The sequence below is a fragment of the Hyperolius riggenbachi genome, chromosome 1, assembly GCF_040937935.1.
Source record: "Hyperolius riggenbachi isolate aHypRig1 chromosome 1, aHypRig1.pri, whole genome shotgun sequence".
NCBI lineage: Eukaryota > Metazoa > Chordata > Amphibia > Anura > Hyperoliidae > Hyperolius > Hyperolius riggenbachi.
Window position 1 is genome coordinate 550081818 of NC_090646.1, and position 20595 is coordinate 550102412.

At 45.8% G+C, this 20595-nt stretch overlaps 1 protein-coding gene across 2 annotated transcripts in view; it reads left to right on the plus strand.

Moving 5' to 3' along the window:
- The window catches only part of REEP5 (receptor accessory protein 5), a 54370-nt gene that overhangs the window by 18886 nt on the left and 14889 nt on the right, over window positions 1–20595 (plus strand). The window contains exons 1-2 of one of the 2 annotated variants that reach the window (XM_068271682.1): window positions 6058–6137; window positions 6527–6620. In XM_068271682.1, coding sequence (XP_068127783.1) covers window positions 6116–6137; window positions 6527–6620 — 116 coding nt within the window. In that variant the 5' untranslated portion in view covers window positions 6058–6115. Of the gene's footprint in view, window positions 1–6057; window positions 6138–6526; window positions 6621–20595 lie in introns of those variants that run through there. The other variant, XM_068271681.1, reaches the window with a different exon arrangement.

Consider the following 20595-nt stretch of genomic DNA (forward strand, 5'->3'; position numbering starts at 1 on the left):
GAAGCCCCAGGTAAGTGAAACTCATTTTTTTATTTTGCTTGGACATTCCCTTTAAAGTGAACCTAAACTGAGAGGGACATGGATGTTTCCTTTTAAACAATACCAGTTGCCTGGCAGTCCTGCTGATCTCTTTGGCTGCAGTAGTGGCTGAATCACACACCTGCATTAGCATGCAGCTAATCCAGTCTGACTTCAGTCAGAGCACCTGATCTGCATGCTTGTTGAGGGGCTGTGGCTAAAAGTATTAGAGACACAGGAGCAGCAGGAGAGTCAGGCAACTGGTATTATTTTAAAAGGAAAAATCCACATCCTTCTAAGTTTATGTTCCCTTTAAGTGAATCAGATATAAATTTCTAGACTTATAGTCGAGTATATATAGTACCACATGTGCAAACACCACTATTCTGTCTGCTTAACACTTGCTCCTCCCTCAAGTTTTTTTTTTTTTTATTCCAAATGTTTGAATTGGGATATATATATTATGAAATAAAGGATGATGATTTAATGCCATGGTGCAATGTTTGGCTTTCTTTTTCTCCTAATACTGAATATGCTTCCAAGATTATTGCACATGGATAATTTATCTCTTATTAAGTAGGTGATGCTTTGCCTTCCCCATTTTGTTTTTTGAGCTATAGTAACTCTTCGAGCACTTGTATTAGATGGGATGAGGCAGGCTAGCTGTCACGCCTCACATGCATGAGAGAGCTTTGGGTGCCGATCACCAATTCACTGGTGTCCGGACACCGAACTCAGAACTTCCTCACTGCTCTAAAAAGATAAGCAACAGCAGAAACGCCTTTAAAGAAAAGCCTTTCTTTTTACAGTTTACAGAACTCCGATAATTTGCAGTGTTTCTACTTCCTGCTTTCAAGGAAGCAGACAAAGGGTTAACATGCTGTTTACATATTAGCTATGTCCGCTGAGAACTGCCAACTTCTGAGAGATCAAATTGTATTTGTGATTACTTACAGATGAGGGGGTATTAAACAGGCTCCTCTCTTTAAAGGGAACCTAAACTGAGAAGGATATGAATTTTTTCCTTTTTAAAATAATACCAGTTCCCTGACTCTACTGCTGATCCTGTGTCTTTAATTTAGCCACAGCTCCTGAACAAGCACGCAGATCAGATGCTCTGACTGCAGTCAGACTGGATTAGCTGCATGCTTGTTTCAGGTGTGTGATTCAGCCACTACTGCAGTGAAAGAGATCAGCCGGACTGCCAGGCAACTGGTATGGTTTAAAGGGAAACATCCATATCCCTCTGTTTAGGTTCCCTTTAAAAACACCCAGGGTGCTTTTCTCTCAGCTTTACTTGTGTCCTGTGCAAGAGTTCAGGTCCACTTTAAACACTTTGGGCTCTATTCATAAAAAAGTTGTGGCGAGAAAACTCCTGGAGGGAAAATACCGCAGCGGTATTTTACACTTCTGGGTGGTCATTCAAAAAAATCTTGCCAGCTGCAATAGCAGAGCAGAGATCTCCCGCTGAAGGCTGGCGGTAAGCTGTCGGAAGGCATGCGGAAACACTTCAGCCGGCAGAGTCCCTCCGTGCGCTGCTCTCTCTGGGAGGTCTGTCCCATTCACTTGCATGTAATCCGCAAAATCAGAGGAAGCGGTATTTCCCGTCCACATACCGCTTCCTCTAATCTTTATGAATGGCCATTTTGTTACTTTTTTCTAGATAAATCTAGAAAAACACTGGAGAGGGCGGAAATTTCTCGCTCTGCTGGGGGATTGTAGATTTTCATGCGGGAACAGCTTTTATGAATGCCCACTTTGCTAAATGGACGGGAAAATCCGCAGTTTTGAGCGGAAAACTTGCGGTAAGGTTTTATGAATAGAGCCCTTTTATAGTAGGATCTAGCTACCACATATTGGGAACACCCCGCTTTGGAGCCCTGTGCTGAGTACAAAACGGACAGTAGTGGGGATTAACATAAGTACAGTACTACATACATAGTTCATGCATGGTTTGAAACCTCTCCAGGTGAAGCATAACAGAAACAGGAAACAATAGGGAGAGTACTCTACGCTTATGTGGAGTGAGGCCCCGTTTCCACTATCGCGAATCCGCATGCGTCTTGCGTATGCGGATTCGCATAGACAATATAAGTGAATGGGCCGGTTTCCACTTATGCGTCTGCGGGAGCGTTTTATTGTGCAGAGAAAATCTGCACGGAACACCCTGCAGAATTCGCCTGCGTGTGGAATGCAGGCGAATCGCACACAATGTATTTAATAGGGAAATCGCATGCGTTCTCCCCATGCGTTTTTTTGCCGCAAATTCACATAGGTACCAATGTAAATTCACACAGGCAGTGACATGGTTAAAATCGCATATACCCTCACCTATGCGAATTCGCGGCAAAAAACACACGCGGAATCGCATCCGCATGCGATTTTCATCAGCGGTGGAATCCAGGCGATTCCGCACCGCAATAGTGGAAACGAGCCCTTAAGGAGCTAAGTGAGGGGATGAAGGGGCTAGTGAATGAAGCATCAAGCCTCTAGCCACCACAACTTAACTACTTCTGTACTGACAGTCTCTGACCCCTTAAGGACCAGAGACTGCTGGTACCGTAAAACGCCCCTGCTGACGATTTGCCGCACATACCCGCCACTGTTGCCGGTCACGTCACTCTTCCATCACCGTATGTCTCGCTCTCTTCCGGCAGAGCTCTGTGCGCCGGTCATTGGCTCCTGACTGTGTTCATCAATGTAAGCCAATGGGATTGGCTTACAGTGGTGAAAGGGTCAGTAGCCAATGAAAGTAGCTCACACAGCTCTGCTGTTATACTGAGGGCAGGGCGAGTGGATTGCGATGGGTACACAGCAGCGGGATAGCGCTGCAACGATTGTTGAAATCTATGTTGTGTCAGAGCCGCGCAGCCACAAGCAGGACGTAGATTTCAACTGCGCTGGTCCGGAAGCGGTTAATATTGGCAGAGTATTTAGATAGAATAGCCATGTCCTATCCTGTGTATTTCAAAAACAAACTGTAGCCAAGGTGGGGAGCTCCTGCCGGCGGGGGGTACAGTAAGAACTGCATATTGCTGTGATGTGGTAAACCCCTCTCAAAGACAAGAAGCCCTTCTTTTATCTGACTCTAAAGGTACTCGCCTGACTATGTATCAGGGAACCTCACTGGGACACCTCCTGGTGAACGACGTTCCCCGATCCATCTTCCTGCCCACAGGAGCACATTAGGGCACACGACGAGGAGACCGCAGAGCCCTGAGTGAAGCTGAACTATAGTAAGGGACCTGATACAGTGCTACGGGCTGGAAGAAGCCCCAGCCTTAGGCCTGGTGCACACCGGAGGACTTTATCTGAGCGTTTTGAGTTTTTGAAACCTCATGCTAATGTTATCCTGTGTGTCTGTGCACACTGGAGCGATGAGGTTTTGTAAAAAAAAACCATAGCATTACATTGGGAAGAGCTTTTTAAACCTCTAGCGTTTGGGGAGCTTTTCTGGTGCGTCTCAGCCCTAAATATAATCCCCTCCCCCACCTCAGATATCCTTTAATGACATAAAGCTAGATACACACGATGCAATTTTCTGACAGATTTACTGTCATATCGACTATTTCTAACATTTCCGAACTGATTTCCAATTGATTTTCCGTTCACTCCTATGGAAAATCAATCGGAAAATGTATCGAAAATCAGATCGGACATGTTGGAAATAATTGATCTGATAGTGAATCTGTCAGAAAATTGCATAGTGTATCTAGCATAACAGTCTGTCACAGCGAATCACCAAATGTTGTGTGGCAGCTGTACACATGCTACAGTCACATGCTGCATTCTTGGCTAGCACAGCTTAAACCAGTGGTTCCCAACCTTTTATGAGGTATCGCTCCTTAGGGGAAGACGACTCACCCCTGTCGCCCCCCTTCTCTTAGTACGGTATACCCTTACGCCAGGTGGTGGTGCCAGTGGAGGGGGTAGCGCTGTGACCTTGCCAGCTAAAAATAGCCGGTGACTCAACTACTTTGCGCCAATTCCCTTACCGGTGTAATGTCAGCTATTGCAGCCCCGCAGATTGGGTAGCCCCGCATGCGCAGTAGGAGCCTGCGTCCCATTAAATTGTGCAGCCACGTAAAACGTCCTAAATATCTCCGCTTCCGCATCACATACACTCCCGAAAATTTTCAGGGGAGGGAGGGGACCCCCAGATCTAGCTCTGTGCCGAATTGCAGCCCCCGAGCCCCGCTGGTTCCCGAGACTGATTGCAGTAAACCTATCTCGGGAACTAGCGGGGCTCGGGGGCTGCAATTCGACACAGAGCTAGATCTGGGAGTCCCCTCCCTCCCCTGAAAATTTCGGGAGTGTACGTGGTGCGGAAGCGGAGATATTTTAGGTAAATAATATCTTCCCACTGAGCATGCGCGATACTCAGTGAGGAAGGCTGCTTCCGGGCTACAATATCTGACATTACACCGGCGCGTGACCAACGAGCCCTGAGGAATTACGCAACTCTATCATGCACACTTGCATATTTTATACAGATCATATTTTTTGCCCATAATTTTCTTAAAAACGAGTGACACTGCGACACTTTATTTTTTCTGCCTTTTCATACTGATCGCCCCCCACAAATTTACCGCCCCCCCTTAGAACCCAAATCGCCCACCTGGGGGCGATCGCCCCCAGGTTGGGAACCACTGGCTTAAACCATTGTCTTATGCTGGGAATACACAGAGCGATCCGGCGGCTCGATTAGCTGCCGCATCAACTCCTGCCGCGTCCCCGCGGCCGCCCAGATCGATTCCCGCTCGTCCCCGCGGGTGCTTCCTTATCTTCCACTCGATTTCCGCTATTATCCGCCTGCGGGTATCGAGCGGGGAATCGACCCATGCGGTGATCGGACCTGTTGGAAATTATCAATCGAGCATCAGCGGCTCGATTGATAAAGAAAAACGAACCGTCTATGCCCAGCATTAGTCTGGAATTATCTAGCGTTTGTACAAGGCTTGTCCTCTGCTAGACCTGCTTTGAGCACAACAGCTAGGCTAGTAGCCTTTTCAAAACAGCAAATGGCACCTCTCCTCTCCTGTTCTTCTAAATTTAGCTTTTCTTTTCTTTGAATAGTGTAACACAGGGTTCTTAGGTCAAATACCGTAGATATTAGGCCTCTCTTATACTGCCTGCATTTTAGGGTCAGTTTTGTGATGCAATTGCGATATACATGCGAATCCAAAACGCAAGAGTAGTGCAGGAATAAAGAATATAATATTTTTTTATTTATATAATGCCAACATCTTCCGTAGTGTTGTACATAGTAATATCATATAATATGATAAAATATCACGTAATCTATATTCGTGCGATTGCAATGCAATTTTCACAGTCACATGGTATGCTCCATTTTGCCTGCGATTCCTGCTGGCCTAGCAAAATCGCGAAACGAAATTGCTCAAAATCGCATTGCAAAATCGTAGACGCATTCGTTTTGCAGTGTAAAAGTGCCTTTAAATGTAGTTACTAAATTATGTGTACACCATTTTATTTGGACTCAGCATCAATGCTTTACTGTGGCCTAGTGTATGTCTGCACACACATGTAGAGTATTGACTACAGTGTGTCTGCAGCTCACATGCTCTCCGGATAGGCGTATTGTTGTCCTAGTCTACAGCTACCTATGCTCATGTAAAAGACTACTGGCCAACACTGTCATAGGTTTCCAGGGCTAGCTACACCCCACCATCTATAATAATTGTGGCTAATAAATTCACCATTTTTACATACTATTAGGGCTAATTGAGTCAGTGCATGACTTAACGTGTTGTGTATATATGATTCCCTGTACACATATTGGCATTGTTGTCTTATTTACTAAATGATTTGTAGCAGGAGCAATGCATAAACTGTTTTCCTGTACAACTTCTTTGGTTTTGTAACTTGATTTGAATGGCTGTCCTGCATCTGTCTCCTCATTTTATTTCCCATCATCCTGAATTTGCATGAAGAAGTAGCACACAGACATGGCAGGACAGCTGAGGCTGGGAGTCTGGAGATGTGTGGGAGGGAGGAGGAGGAGGACGGGGGAGGGACCTTGGCATTAGTAGCGTTGACGTGCACTGTGGGAAGCATTAGCTACACACTTTGGAAGATGATTCGGTTCCTAGCAGCAGGTAAGCCGCAATCCAGAAAAGTTTTACAAGTTCTCTACACAGCAGATCGACCCAGAATAAAGGGTGTCTTCATAGGAATGTATCTCCACAGTAAGGAAGGTGTTAATACTGGGTGGGTAAACCAGTTCTGATGATGACTGCACGTCACAATTGGTATCATTGTGGCCGGCTCTTTTGTTTGTGCTTTCAGCCTCTGTCATATGGTATCACTTATTACATCATTTTCTAATCTAAAGGAGATCTATTAGCAGAAATGCTTTCATTTTTGTAAGCTTCAGAGGATTTCTGGTGTTTCTGAAACCCAAATCGTACTGATGATGAAGTTTGTGGCTGATTGGGTCTTTCACATCACTGCATTTTTTACTTAATCGACTTTTCTTTCCCAACAGGTCTTATTGGGCTCTTAGCTGTGTACTTAGTGTTTGGTTATGGAGCATCTCTACTCTGCAACCTGATTGGATTTGGCTACCCAGCATATGTCTCGTAAGTGTTCTTTGTCTGTCACATTGTGTGTATGCTGCAATAATGCAGGTGTGTCTGTGTGTGTAGCACTGGCTGCAGGTGTGTGTCTGCGTGTAGCACTGGCTGCAGGTGTGTGTCTGCGTGTAGCACTGGCTGCAGGTGTGTGTCTGCGTGTAGCGCTGGCTGCAGGTGTGTGTCTGCGTGTAGCGCTGGCTGCAGGTGTGTGTCTGCGTGTAGCGCTGGCTGCAGGTGTGTCTCTGCGTGTAGCGCTGGCTGCAGGTGTGTGTCTCTGCGTGTAGCGCTGGCTGCAGGTGTGTGTCTCTGCGTGTAGCGCTGGCTGCAGGTGCGTGTCTCTGCGTGTAGCGCTGGCTGCAGGTGTGTGTCTCTGCGTGTAGCGCTGGCTGCAGGTGTGTGTCTCTGCGTGTAGCGCTGGCTGCAGGTGTGCTTGTCTCTGCGTGTAGCGCTGGCTGCAGGTGTGTGTCTCTGCGTGTAGCGCTGGCTGCAGGTGTGCTTGTCTCTGCGTGTAGCGCTGGCTGCAGGTGTGCTTGTCTCTGCGTGTAGCGCTGGCTGCAGGTGTGCTTGTCTCTGCGTGTAGCGCTGGCTGCAGGTGTGCTTGTCTCTGCGTGTAGCGCTGGCTGCAGGTGTGCTTGTCTCTGCGTGTAGCGCTGGCTGCAGGTGTGCTTGTCTGCAGGTGTGCTTGTCTGCGTGTAGCGCTGTCTGCTGCAGCAGGGCATCTATATACAACTGTAATGTTAAAACGTAGGTGTTGAAGCATATGGCTCCCTTGATATTCATATGAGGTCATAGAACTGATGGCATTTTTGTAGTCTTTTGTAGCTAGGGGCATAATGACTGTGTATGATTAGTCCAATTCCAAACTGCATACAAATTGCAACAAAATTCTGAAAATTAGCCTTTCATCGATCTTTACAGGGCGGAACTAGAATTGATGAGTCTCTGCAAAGCTGCAGCACTAGCCACAAAGTGTTACTATAATAACATAGGTGTTCAGCTCTGTGTAGACTTGGGGATTATCAATGACATACAAGTTTTTTTTGTTTGTTTTTTTTTTTTTGTTTGTTTTTTCCCTTTCAGTTTTAGGCCTCTTTCACAGTGCGACGTTAGTCGCACATTAACCTCCTGAGCGGTCTGGACGAGCTCAGCTCGTCCATCACCGCCGGAGGCTGCCGCTCAGGCCCTGCTGGGCCGATTTTTATCAAATAAAGTGCAGCACACGCAGCCGGCACTTTGCCAGCCGCGTGTGCTGCCTGATCGCCGCCGCTCTGCGGCGATTCGCCGCGAGCAGCGGCGAAAGAGGGCCCCCCTAGCCGCCTGAGCCCTGCGCAGCCGGAACAAAAAGTTCCGGCCAGCGCTAAGGGCTGGATCGGAGGCGGCTGACGTCAGGACGTCGGCTGACGTCGATGACGTCACTCCGCTCGTCGCTATGGCGACGATATAAGCAAAACAAGGAAGGCCGCTCATTGCGGCCTTCCTTGTTTATTCTGGGCGCCGGAGGCGATCGGAAGATCGCCTCCGGAGCGCCCTCTAGTGGGCTTTCATGCAGCCAACTTTCAGTTGGCTGCATGAAATAGTTTTTTTTTTATTTAAAAAAAACCCTCCCGCAGCCACCCTGGCGATTTAATCAGAACGCCAGGGTGGTTAAAACAATTAACGCAGAATGACTCACTGCAATGAAAAATCAATGCCCCATTCACAGTGCACATGTTGCGTTGGTGACTAATGCTGCATGTTAAGTGAAAATACTGCATGCTGTGCATTATACACGTTATTAGCTGCGTTGGACTGTTTGCACATGCTCAGTAATGACTTGGAAACATAATTTTCATTGCCTGTATGCTCTTCTGTATGCGACCGTAACAGAGCATTCAGTTGCATTGCGACTTTTTTGGGGGCATTGCGTTCTAATTTGCGTTGCGACTTTAACGTTGCATCAAAATGCAACGTCCTACTGTGAAAGAGGCCTGATGCAGCTTGGAATTGGAGCATTCACATGCAGTAGCCAATGATTTTATTTGTAAGCTTTATAAATGTGCATATAATTAGCATTACATTTGCATCAACTCAATTTTTAGTGTAGAGATAGTCAACAAGATGCTAATATTTTTGAGTTGATGCAAATATTGTGTTAATTGTGCACACTTTTTTTTTTTAATTGCAGATTTTATGTTGGCAGTTGCCACCTTCCAATTCCTCCCTGACTATTTTGTAAGGGCTCTTTCACATCAGAGCTTGCGTTGGAGAACGCTCAAAGCATAAGTTTTGTTGTATGCGTTTTAATGCGTTTTGTAATGCGTTGCACTGCAGTGAGTGTGCGTTTTTTAATGCGTTACAGCACATAGGAAAACGCAGGTAATTTTTTTTTTCTTTTAGTTTTGAACTTTCTACATTGTTCCTCTGTTGCATTCTGGGACTGATTGCCTGCGTTAACGGATTAAAAACGTGCACACGTTTTACATTGACTAACATTGTAACGCACAATGCTAGCGTCGGCCGAAAAATTGCGCCTGGGTGCAGTGTAACGCAACGCACAAAAAGGCTGCGTTATATGTGAAAGCTAAAATGAAAGTCTATGGACTTTCATTTCACCTTGGGTAACGCAAACTTTACCCGTTGCGTTAAAACGTGGAAAATCAGCCCTAATGTGAAAGAGCCCTAAGTGATGATGTGATGGGAGGCGGAGTTTGGACAGTTGACTGCTTTTCAGACTAGGAAAGCAACATAATCCTAGTAATTTGAACATTTTCTATAGCGCTTTTCTCCTGTTGGACTCAAAGCGCTCGAGCTTACTGAATAGGTACTGACCCTAACCAGGATTCAAACCCTGGTCTCCCATGTCACAGGCAGAGCCCTTGAAGAGAACCAGAGACGAAGCACTCTCATGTATTTTACCATATAAATCAGTGGAAACATTAGAGAAAACACCTACCCTGCTTTCTGTTTCATTCTGCACTGCACAGCTTTCTTCTTATCAACCCTGATAAAATCCCCGACTGAGCATTCAGTCTGGCTTTGCTCAGGAATATTTATAGCTCAGTCTGTCTTCTCTCCTGTCTTTTCAAGCCCAAGCCTGCCCCCTGCTGTCTCTGCTCAGGAATTTTTATAGCTGAGTCATTATAGCAAAGCCAGACTGAATGCTCAGTCGGGGATTTTATCAGGGTTGATAAGAAGCAAGCTGTGTAGTGCAGAATGAAACAGAAAGCAGGTTAGGTGTTTTCTCTAATGTTCTCACTGATAAATATGGGAAAATACATGAGGGTGCTTCGTCTCTGGTTCACTTTAACCAGTACACTATCCAGCCACTACATCTGACACTGCCTCAGTAAGATAACAAAAAAAAAAAATGCAGAAAACTTTGTGCATTAGCAGCTATATTTCTACACAATTTGCATTAAGAAAACAAGCCTGAACTACAGTAGGTTCAGTAGAAATTTATAAACATTTCAGTATGTGAGCATTTTCTGATGCTGACCTCGAATGCCTGAAAACTTATAGATCTATCTGTGAGGGGCAGGGGGAAGAGAAGTGCTGACACACAGTGCTGGCTGTCTAGACGTATCACATAATGTTTATGCTTACAGGACTCCTCATGGTACATGACAGTGGGGAATGTATGCTTTCTGAGTTGTGCAACAGATGTTTATGCCGACATATCTGGCAATACTGGATGGCTAAAGGTGCAGAATGTAAACATGGTGTCTATTTATAACATACTCTAGACTTCTCTCACATTTTTTTTCACCAGGTATTACAATATGAGTTTTACAGACATGACCTCCTTGTCATTGATTACTTTCTGTCCATTTTATAACTTAAGCGCTGTTTTCAGATGAACAACTACCGCAATTGAGATGAATAGATTGTTCATTTCACTATTGAAATACAGGAATGTGATTTGGTTTCAGTAGTTTACTCATGAATATGAGTAAACTACTGAAACCAAATCACATTCCTGTATTGTTCTAATAGTGAGCAGGTGGCACAGGAAGCTGTAAAACTGCGGGAAGTGAAGGCTATGTCCCCTTTAACAGGAAATAAAAATATCAGGCACAGTATTTCAGCTGCATATTCCGCTCTATAGCTTGAAGTACAGCTCTGCTCATTGTGCTTCAGTCAGGAGTACACGATCATTGGTGAGAGGCACTCTCCCTTTACCACCAAGTTTGCATGAACAACAATAGTGTGTCTGTTATTCAAGTAATATAATCCGATACCAGTTGAAACAGTCACAGATGTATCAGCATTTCTTAGACAGTAGATACTTTCCATAGGTAATGTCAGGGATTTATTGATGCAACATGTGTTGAGGGCATATTTACATATGCCCTCAACATATGTTGTCTGTTTTTTGTTTGGTTGTATTGGGTCCTTACATGCACTATTGTCTACCTTTTTGTCTTGAGTTGTGTACTCCTATTTCTATTACCTGAGGAAGCAGGCCTACGCCTGCGAAACGCGTTGCAGCCTTTTTGGAGTGTACCAATAAATCGTTTTTCTTGAAACCGTTTCCAGTGTCTGCTTATAGGAGGTAAGCCCACCACTGCCTCCCAAGCATTTTTTAAACGTTTTAGTATTTTGATTTTACCCTTTTGGCGCCTCTGTTCTTTCTGCATTGCACAATAATCCTCCCTTGGTGGAGGGGGATCTCCCCTTTTTCTAATCTGCAGAGAGTGACTTCTTAATCCTCCTCACCTTCCTATACAGTGGTTGCCTGGCGGTAACCCTGGTTTGTGAGTATATCTATTGTACTCTTTTTCATTCATCCAACCTTTACAACTACAATCCTATATTGGGCTCTCAGTCTCTCATTTTCTTCGTCTTGAGTTATGACATGTATGTGCGCTATCGAATTGGTTTGTCTATGGATGAGCCTGATCGGGGACGATTGACAGTTCTGGGGGTTTTACGCGTATTGTTTTGCTGTATGTGTATTTTTTGCCATCTTTATGTGTACGTCATGCGTCTGAAGTTTCTTGACAGTGGGCTGTCCCTCTATCGCCATTGGTCGGCGCTTTGGCCACTACTTGATGGGAGTTGGAGCATCTGAGCAGGTGCAGTTCCCCATCAGATCCTCTCTGCAAGGGGGAGTGATTTTGTGACATATTTTAAAGGGATTGGTCGGCAGTAGTGCACCCTGGTCATTTTTGATTGGCTCCTTTGTGGCGCTACCACTACATAAGGCTGCTTTGACTGTTTGTATTCAGAGGGCATGTTGATTTGATAGGAAGAGATAAGCTTCTCTCGAAACGCCGTTGTTACTTGCACTATTTGCTGTATCCTAATGCCTTAATAAAAGAGCTTGAATTACTGAAGACTATGCTGGCTGGGTGCATTCTTTTCGAATACTTCCTGCGGTTCCTGGGACAGAGGGACAACGACCATAGCAAGTCGCTCTTGGATGGTTGGGTGCTGCCTAATACTCTTCTGCTACACCGAGAAGATACGGGATACAGGAGGCGCATGCCAGCGAACAGGTGAGCTTCAGCACCGCATCTTAATGGGCTCGGGGAGGGACACATCGCACATGGGAGGAGACCGGTCGGGGGGGGGGGGTCCGTTGGTTGTTGGAAAATCAAATACTGCTCACCTGACTAAGCCCTTTTGAGTGAGAGCTGTCCATCATGCTGGATCAATTGATTTTGGAGGGAAATCAATTGACATTACTGTCGGACTGTAATGTGTGGGCAACTAAAGAAAGCCACAATAGTCTATACACCCCTATATTCCGTCTGTATTTCACCTCAGCTGAAGATTGTCCTCTGAAATAGACATGTTTGCGTGCCCAACAGACCTCATCACACCTTCCAGATCTTAGTAAAGCTTCGTACACACGTTTGATCAGCTGTGGCGGCCGATAATGACTGCCACAGCCATTAGGCACGTGTACAGAGACCCCCAACCTGCAAGCGATCCGCCCGGCCGATAAACTCACCCATGGAAGCTAAGCCGCGACCCAGGAAGTACCTCCCAGGAGGCGGGCAATGGCGGGGACAGCCTGATTAAATGACATGCCACAGGTAAATAAAGACTAGCGACAAGGAGATTGTCGCTAGTCTGGAGCTTTTAACAGGGGGCACAGCAGACCCCTGGGGGGGGGGGGGGGGGAGGGGGACTAGAGGGGGTCAATAGAGACACACAGGCATGTGATTATGCACAGAACATGCCTCTGTGTCCTCTTAAAGGGAACCTAAACTGAGAGGGATATGGATGTTTCCTTTTAAACAATACCAGGTGCCTGGCTTCCTGCTGATCTCTTTGGTTGTAGTAGTGGCTGAATCACAGACCTGAAACAAGCATGCAGCTAATCCAGTCTGACTTCTGTCAGAGCACCTGATCTGCATGCTTGTTCAGGGGCTGTAGCAAAAAGTATTAGAGACACAGGATCAGCAGGAGAGTCAGACAACTGGTATTATTTTAAAAGGAAAAATCCATATCCTTCTCAGTTTAGGTTCCCTTTAAGATTTAAAATACCCACCTCAGGTTCTTTTTAAGAGCCCCACGCTCTTATATCCAAAACTGGAGAATTTTACAGGAGACAGGCAGAGCTGTGCGAGGAAGGAAATTGCTCCTAGTACTTGTGGTAATGTGTGCCCTAACATACAGCATTTAAAAAAAAAAAAAAAAAAAAGTATTCCTTTAAGTGTTTTGTCTCTGTCAGCTGAAACAAATGTTTTGACAGTAGTGCACACTTGGCTCAGCATGCTATTGTTCTAAAGGCAGTCCAGCAAACATTCCACCATAGTTATTGCTGCTCATCGGAGAGCGAACGTGCGCAGAAGACTGTGGAGGACTTTACTGATATCAGAATGTCGGTGGAAAGGATCGCAAACAATCATATTGGTTGTCAAATGTCTTTCCCTTGTGTCCTCTGACCATACAGCGCTGACAGAGTAGATGCAAACTAAAGATTATTTTATAAGCTGATCAGTGGGTGGGGAAGGTATTTGGTTGGGCTGTCAGGAAGGAGAGACTTGGCTTAGAGTGGATTTCCTGAATTTTTGGCAATTATAGGTTTCTTTCAGTTTCTACGGATTCAAATGGGAGGCAGAGAACTCTGAAAGTCTTTTCTTCGCTTTGTCTTTGGTATTTAGCCAGATCATGTGCAATGCAGCAAGACATTTGGCTAGTAAACGGTTATTGTATTGTGTGTAGTTTATTTCGTAAATAGTCTGTACAGCACAAAAATAATGCTTGCTTACAGCTCTGCCTGTACCAGAAGGCAGAAGCAGATGCCTATTCTCTGTGTTACACCAGCCATATCATAGCTGTGCTCCTAACATCTACAAAGTAAGCTAAAGGGGAATTTCAGCCTAAATAAACATACTGTCATTAAGTTACATTAGTTATGTTAATTAAAATAAGTAATATAATCTCTTACCCACCCTGTTTTAAAAGAACAGGCAAATGTTTGTGTTTTCATGGGAGCAGCCATCTTTTTCATGGGGGCAGCCATCTTTTTCATGGGGCAGCCATCTTTTTCATGGGGGCAGCCATCTTTTTGGTTGAAAGGAAGTGACAGGGAGCATGAGACACTGTTCCAACTTTCCTGCGTCCTGATCACCCCTCCCAGCTGCGTGCGCTAGGCTTTGAAACTCAAATGAAAAAAAAAATTGCACCAAAGCAGCCAAACGAGAACCACAAAATCAGAAATCCTATCATGCTTTGGACAGCATCAGGGGAAAAATGCCCAGGCAGTTTTCTTCTGTGCAGCTAAAATTGAGGCTTGGGTAAGGAAAAACAAAGTCCTGATGCTGTGGAACTGTTAAAGAAACAAAAAACCTTTTCAGTGCTGAGTAGATTTTTAGTTTGGAGGTTCACTTATGCTGGATACACACCATGCGCTTCCGCGTCGAATGCGTCCATCGATACGTGTCGATTCGATTATTTCCGAGCGCATTTCGATGATTTTTAGGTCGATTGCCATGTAAAGCATGTAAGTAATCGACCTAACGATCCATCGAAACGTGAATCGGACATGTGGGAAATAATCAAATCGATGCGTATCGACGGACTCATCGAACGCGGAAACACATGGTGTGGATCCAGCATTAGAGAATACCTTGAGCATGTTCTCTCCTCTTCCTGCTTTTGTAGTTGGCTGCCACAGTAAACACAAAACAAGTACACTCTGTACACTCACCACTGCAGGTCAGCTAAGTCAAGGGTGCAATCTGTCCTGTTATTTTAATTAAATGAAATGTGATGAGTTTTTTTTGTGTTTGTTTTTTCTGGCCCTATAATCTTACAGAGTCTCCAGAGTAATGATCAGATATATAATTTTATGCAAGCTCTATCTCCATTTACTACATCAAACTATATTTAAAAACCCCTGCATAGTTAAGCATCAGCTGGAAGTGTGGCTTGGAAGTATGTGCCACCCCTCCTGGTTCCTGTGCTGATCAGTTCTCTCCTCCCACTGGTACTAAGACTCCTTTCACACTAGATCAGGGGTGTCAAACTTAAATACATAAAGGGCCGAAATTGTACACTGAGACCTAGTCGCAGGCCAACCTCAATGTCCAGTGGCCACCTCCCTTCCTGATAAAGTTTCCAGGTATCTAATGGCCCCCTTCCAACCCCTATACAGTACCCTGGTGTCTAGTGGTCCTCCTTCCCCAATAGAGTTCCCTGGTGTCTAGAGGCCCCCACTCTTCCCTATATAGTTCCCTGGTGTCTAGAGGCCCCTACCCCCCTATACAATTGCCTGGTGTTTAGTGCTTTCCCTCTTCTTCAACCATATGTTCTAGGACTTCATCTCCAATATAGCTTCCTTAATGGTCTAGAGAGGGGCAAACATAATGCAAAGTTGGGAAACCCCTCGAGGGCCAAATTTAATGGCTCTGAGGGCCAGATTTGGCCCGCGGGCTGGAGTTTGACACATATGCACTAGATGCTGTTCTGCCCGTTCTGACGGACCACACATAGGATGCGGCAAGCAAGGTAACATCAGTCTATTGATTTTAATGTTACCGTTCACATTAAAGCATTCCAGAGCTTTACGTTTTAATGCCTCCAGGAACATGACATGACCCTGGTGGCCGTACACTGGTCAGTATGGCCAGCAGATAGATCCCTATCCAATCATTATCTGATCAGAGATAGGATCTATCTGCCTCCACACATTGCACACAGATTTTCAATCGATTTCAGTATGAAATCTTTGAAAATCTGCGTTCCTGCCGATCGACCATCCAATTCGAAATTATATCGATCTGATGAAAAATGGGGCCACCACAAGCATGCCCAATCAACAATTTGATTGATTTTTGTATTGAAATTGGTCAAATGTATGAATTAGACACGCTGGGAAATCTCAGTCCGATGTGGTCAGTTGCTTGACCTGTCTGCTGTACTTCCGCATTCGGATCCCACGTGACTACCAGCATATAGTATGTGGGCCGTGTATGTGATGTTATGAAGTCGGCAGCCACGTGGGGCTCCAATGTGTAAGTACAGTCAGCAGGCGGCGTGGCAGGTAAAGTAACTTAAGGCATGGGGTGGGGTCTCGCACAAAACATTTAGAGGGACGTGGCCGAGGCAGTGTCATGAGGCCTATTCCTGGGAGATTTCATGCTGAACTCTATCATATACCTGCGGTGTATGGGCAGCCAATAGCTCAGAGAGAGATCTGTCTCTTGGTTGAATCTGCCCATCCTCGCTTGATGTATGGGCACCATAGCAACATTATACAGTGTACATTTTAAGGTCCATACACACGCTGAGTGGATCGTTCACAAACAGCCTTATCAGTCTGCCGACAGTGCGTACACACGTGCTACTGTCGGCAGAACGTCCGCCCAGCGGGAGGCTCTGGCGGACCCGCCGTTTGTAGAAGTATGGCGTGTGTACGCGCCTTTACCCTGCCTTTTTTGCCTTTGCTGAGAGGCGGCTATCTTCATTGTGCTGCTGATAAGATATAATTACAGTCTGTGCAGGTTGAAGGAGGATATTGGGGACTCCTGCAAAGATTTTATCAGTGTGGTGCTGCTTGATGCTCCTTCCTCCCAGTGACTATCTATCTTATCAGCAGCACAATTAAGATAACAGCCTCTTCAGCAAAGGCAAAAAGGCAATGTAAATAATGTACTATGTAAAATGCTTTTTACACTTGAACAATTATAATAATTGCTAAGCAGGGTCATATGCTGGGAATACACAATGAGTTTTTTTTTGGCAGATTTACTGGCCTGTCAATTTCCCAATCGCTTTTCTGAACGCTTTCCTTTCACTTCGATGACAAAATCGATCAGAAAAACGTTCAAAATCACATCGGACCTGTCGGAAATTATCTATCGAGGCCATCTATCTGCCGAAAAAACTCATGGTGTATTCCCAGCATTATAGATATTACTTTAATGCAATACAGTTGTTTTTTGGGGGGTGGGGGGGGGGTGTTAGATTCTAATTTTTGAGTTGTAATTTAAAAATGCTTTTATCTCAGTCCTAGAGTATTGAGGAACCTCTTTATAAATGGTGGCGATCTGAGACTGAAAAATCGGCATTGCCTATATATGGGCCCCTAGATGAAAATCTGAATACAAACATTATTGTTTTCCCTTCAGTTTTGTAACCCTTGTTCAGGGAGGTCTGCATTTACTTTGTGGGACTGTAGTGTGGTTACAGTGCTTAGACCTTTCCTATGTACAGACATCAGATGACTGTTGCCTAATCTTGTTGCATTGGAAAGCGATCACGGTTTCTCTTGTGACAGCTGATTCTTCATGTTACTGGCACCTGTGCTCTGATATACATTTCAGCATCTGGGTTGTGGTTGCAGGAAAGACTGTACTAACCTCAGGAGGGACAAGCCTCTGGATCCTAATGAGGCTTCACCATCTCCTCCTCCATCCCGGCTATCCAGCGCTGGAAGCCCCCGAAACGCAGTAGCACCTGCAATATTTTCCTTCCCCAGCTCCAGCGCAGGCACAGCAGCAGCTTTCTCCCATGTTCGGGGCCTTTCAGTGCTGGATCGCTAGGACAGAGGAGGACCCAGAGGATTCCACCTCTCGAGGTAAGTATCCCTCAGAGGGGATGGTTTTTTTTTTTTTTTCCCCCCTTACCGATGTTCTTTAAATGTACCCGAGGTGACATTAGATAAATGTGTATGTACAGTGCAAAACATTAATAACCAGTCTTTCTCTTGTTTAATTTTGCTGCCATAAAGAGTTAATTTTCAGGCATGCAGGTGACAGCTCCTGTTAGTTCTGTACCTTGTCAGGAATATAGTAAGCCTCACTGATAAGCAAATTCCAGCCATAAGTTTTTCCTGGCAAAAAAGAACTTCTGAGGACAGGGGAGAGAGAGAAAAAAAAATCAGTAGTTTGTGTATTTTAACTCTGGGACAGTTAATGGGCTGCCATTGAGCAGAGACAATAAAACATTCAATTTACTTTGTAAATGTTTAAATCTAAAATAAAACAAATTAAAAACCCCTAATTTTTCTGAGTAGGTGGATAAATACAATTGTTTATCTCTTAGGTTTATTTCCCCTCAGGTTCACTTTAAGCTATAGTAATCACCTGTAAGTAGCATGAAAACACAGCCAGCATTAGCAAGGTGAGAGAATACGTTTTGGTGGGTGAGTCTGCCTTGTGTTGGGTGACTCATCGCTAGTTCTGCATATGTCTAATGCTTCCTACACTCACAAATCTCTCTAGCTGTTCAGGAAATGGTTGGCATAGAGAAGTAATGTGATCCATTACCTACATACAGCAGAATGACTCTTTCTCATTTAACCCCTCCTCTTCCTTACTCATTGCCACAGGCATGTAGTTTTTCTGAGTAGGTTGTAGACTCCATACCGAATACTGCCATGCTTCTGTGTAACACTTCATGTACTCTGCGTATTTGTACTAACCCTGTATCTCATCATGCTTTGCATGGATAGTTAATGTGGAGCAGATGTTATGGGCTGATAGCTTCCCCTCTTGTATGTTGCTGGGCATGTTTTCAGCAGTGCACAATGTATGTGATCCACAGTGAGACTGCGCTGCCTGATGTTTTTCACCATGCATTGTGATTTATTAATGCAATGCATGGTCGCCTGCAATGTTTGCACAAACGCAGTGCAATCCCATTCATTGTACATGGATAGGGTTTGCAACACATCGGAGAGCAACGCAAGTGCCGTGCATTGTAAGGCCACCTGTGTTGTAAGCTGAGCACGTGTGGAAGAGGTCTAAGTAGTCTAGCAGCAAAAGCGTAACCACTCCGGCTGATTTATCAAGAAGTGGAGCCACTTTAAATGGCTGAAAATCTGTTGTGAGGAGGCTGGGAACAGTAATGTGGCAGTGAAGTGAGAGGCATATGGAGGCTGCCATATCTATTTCTTTTTAAACCATACCAGTCGCCTGGCATCCTGCTGATCTTTCATGCATCAGTGTCTGAATCGCACACCTGAAACAAGCATGCAGCTAATCCAGTCAGTCTTAAGTCCAGAGCACCTGATGCTTGTTCCGGGTCTGTGTCTAAAAGTATTAGAGGCAGAGGATCAGCAGGACAGCAAGTCAATCTGCATTGTTTAAAAGGAAAATAAATGTCAGCTTCCATATCCCTCTCAGTTCAGATTCCCTTTAAAGGGAACCAGAGATGCCGGACATAGCAAAAGAAAAAAAGATTTTATACATACCTGGGGCTTCTTCCAGCCCCATAAGCCTGGATCGCTCCCACGCCGCCATCCTCCACTTCCTGGATCCGCCGGTAACGGGTCCCGTCACTTCCGGCGGACGCGGCCAATTGTCCGCATCACGGGCTCCCGGCATACCCTTACGCGTGCGGCTGCGCAGTATGCAGCCGCACGCGTAATGGTATGCTGGGAGCCCCTGTGATGCGGACAATTGGCCGCGTGCTGACGCCGACTGGCCGAAACTACGAGACCCGGAACTGGCTGATACAGGAAGCAGAGGACGGCGGCGTGGGAGCGATCTGTGCGTATAGGGCTGGAGGAAGCCCCAGGTATGTATACTATCTTTTTCCTGGCGTCTCTGGTTCCATGAATAAGTGACACCCATGCTAACCTAAAAAACACATATATAAGTAGATAAATACTAGTTCTACAGATAACAGATGTATTCACTGTCCATGTTATGATAACTATGAATTTTATAAAGGAAAAGCAGAGAATCCTATTCTAGACAGTTTCCATCTTGGTTACCTTTGACCTCCTGACATAATTTCCTCCCTCCTTCTCCCCCCCCCCCCCCCTTGCTAATTGTGTATTCGTTACCTGCCCTCCTCCCAGAGTCTTCAGACACTCCCACTGAGGTCTATACTAGGAAGTGCACTGTCTTATGTAATTAGGAGGGGGAAATAAAGGGAAGAGGAGGAATATATTATAGATAAAGGACCCCTCCCCCAGCGCGCACACCACATCGGTGCAGGGCAGCCTTCGCATATTGAGCTGCAGGGCAGCCAGCGCGCACACCAGATCGGTGCAGGGCAGCCTTCGCATGTGGATCTGCAGGGCAGCAAGCGCGCACACCACATCGGTGCAGGGCAGCCTTCGCATGTGGAGGTGCAGAGCAGCCAGCGCACACACCACATCGGTGCAGAGCAGCCTTCGCATGTGGAGGTGCAGAGCAGCCAGCGCACACACCACATCGGTGCAGAGCAGCCTTCGCATGTGGAGGTGCAGAGCAGCCAGCGCACACACCACATCGGTGCAGAGCAGCCTTCGCATGTGGAGGTGCAGAGCAGCCAGCGCACACACCACATCGGTGCAGAGCAGCCTTCGCATGTCGAGGTGCAGAGCAGCCAGCGCGCACACCACATCGGTGCAGGGCAGCTTCCACATGTGGAGGTGCAGGGCGGCCAACGCGCACATCACATCAGTGCAGGACAGCCTTCGCATGTGGAGGTGCAGAGCAGCAAGCGCGCACATTACATCGGTGCAGGGCAGCCAAGCGCGCATGTCACATCGGTGCAGGGCAGCTTTGCATGTGGAGGTGCAGGGCAGCAAGCGCGCACATCACATTGGTGC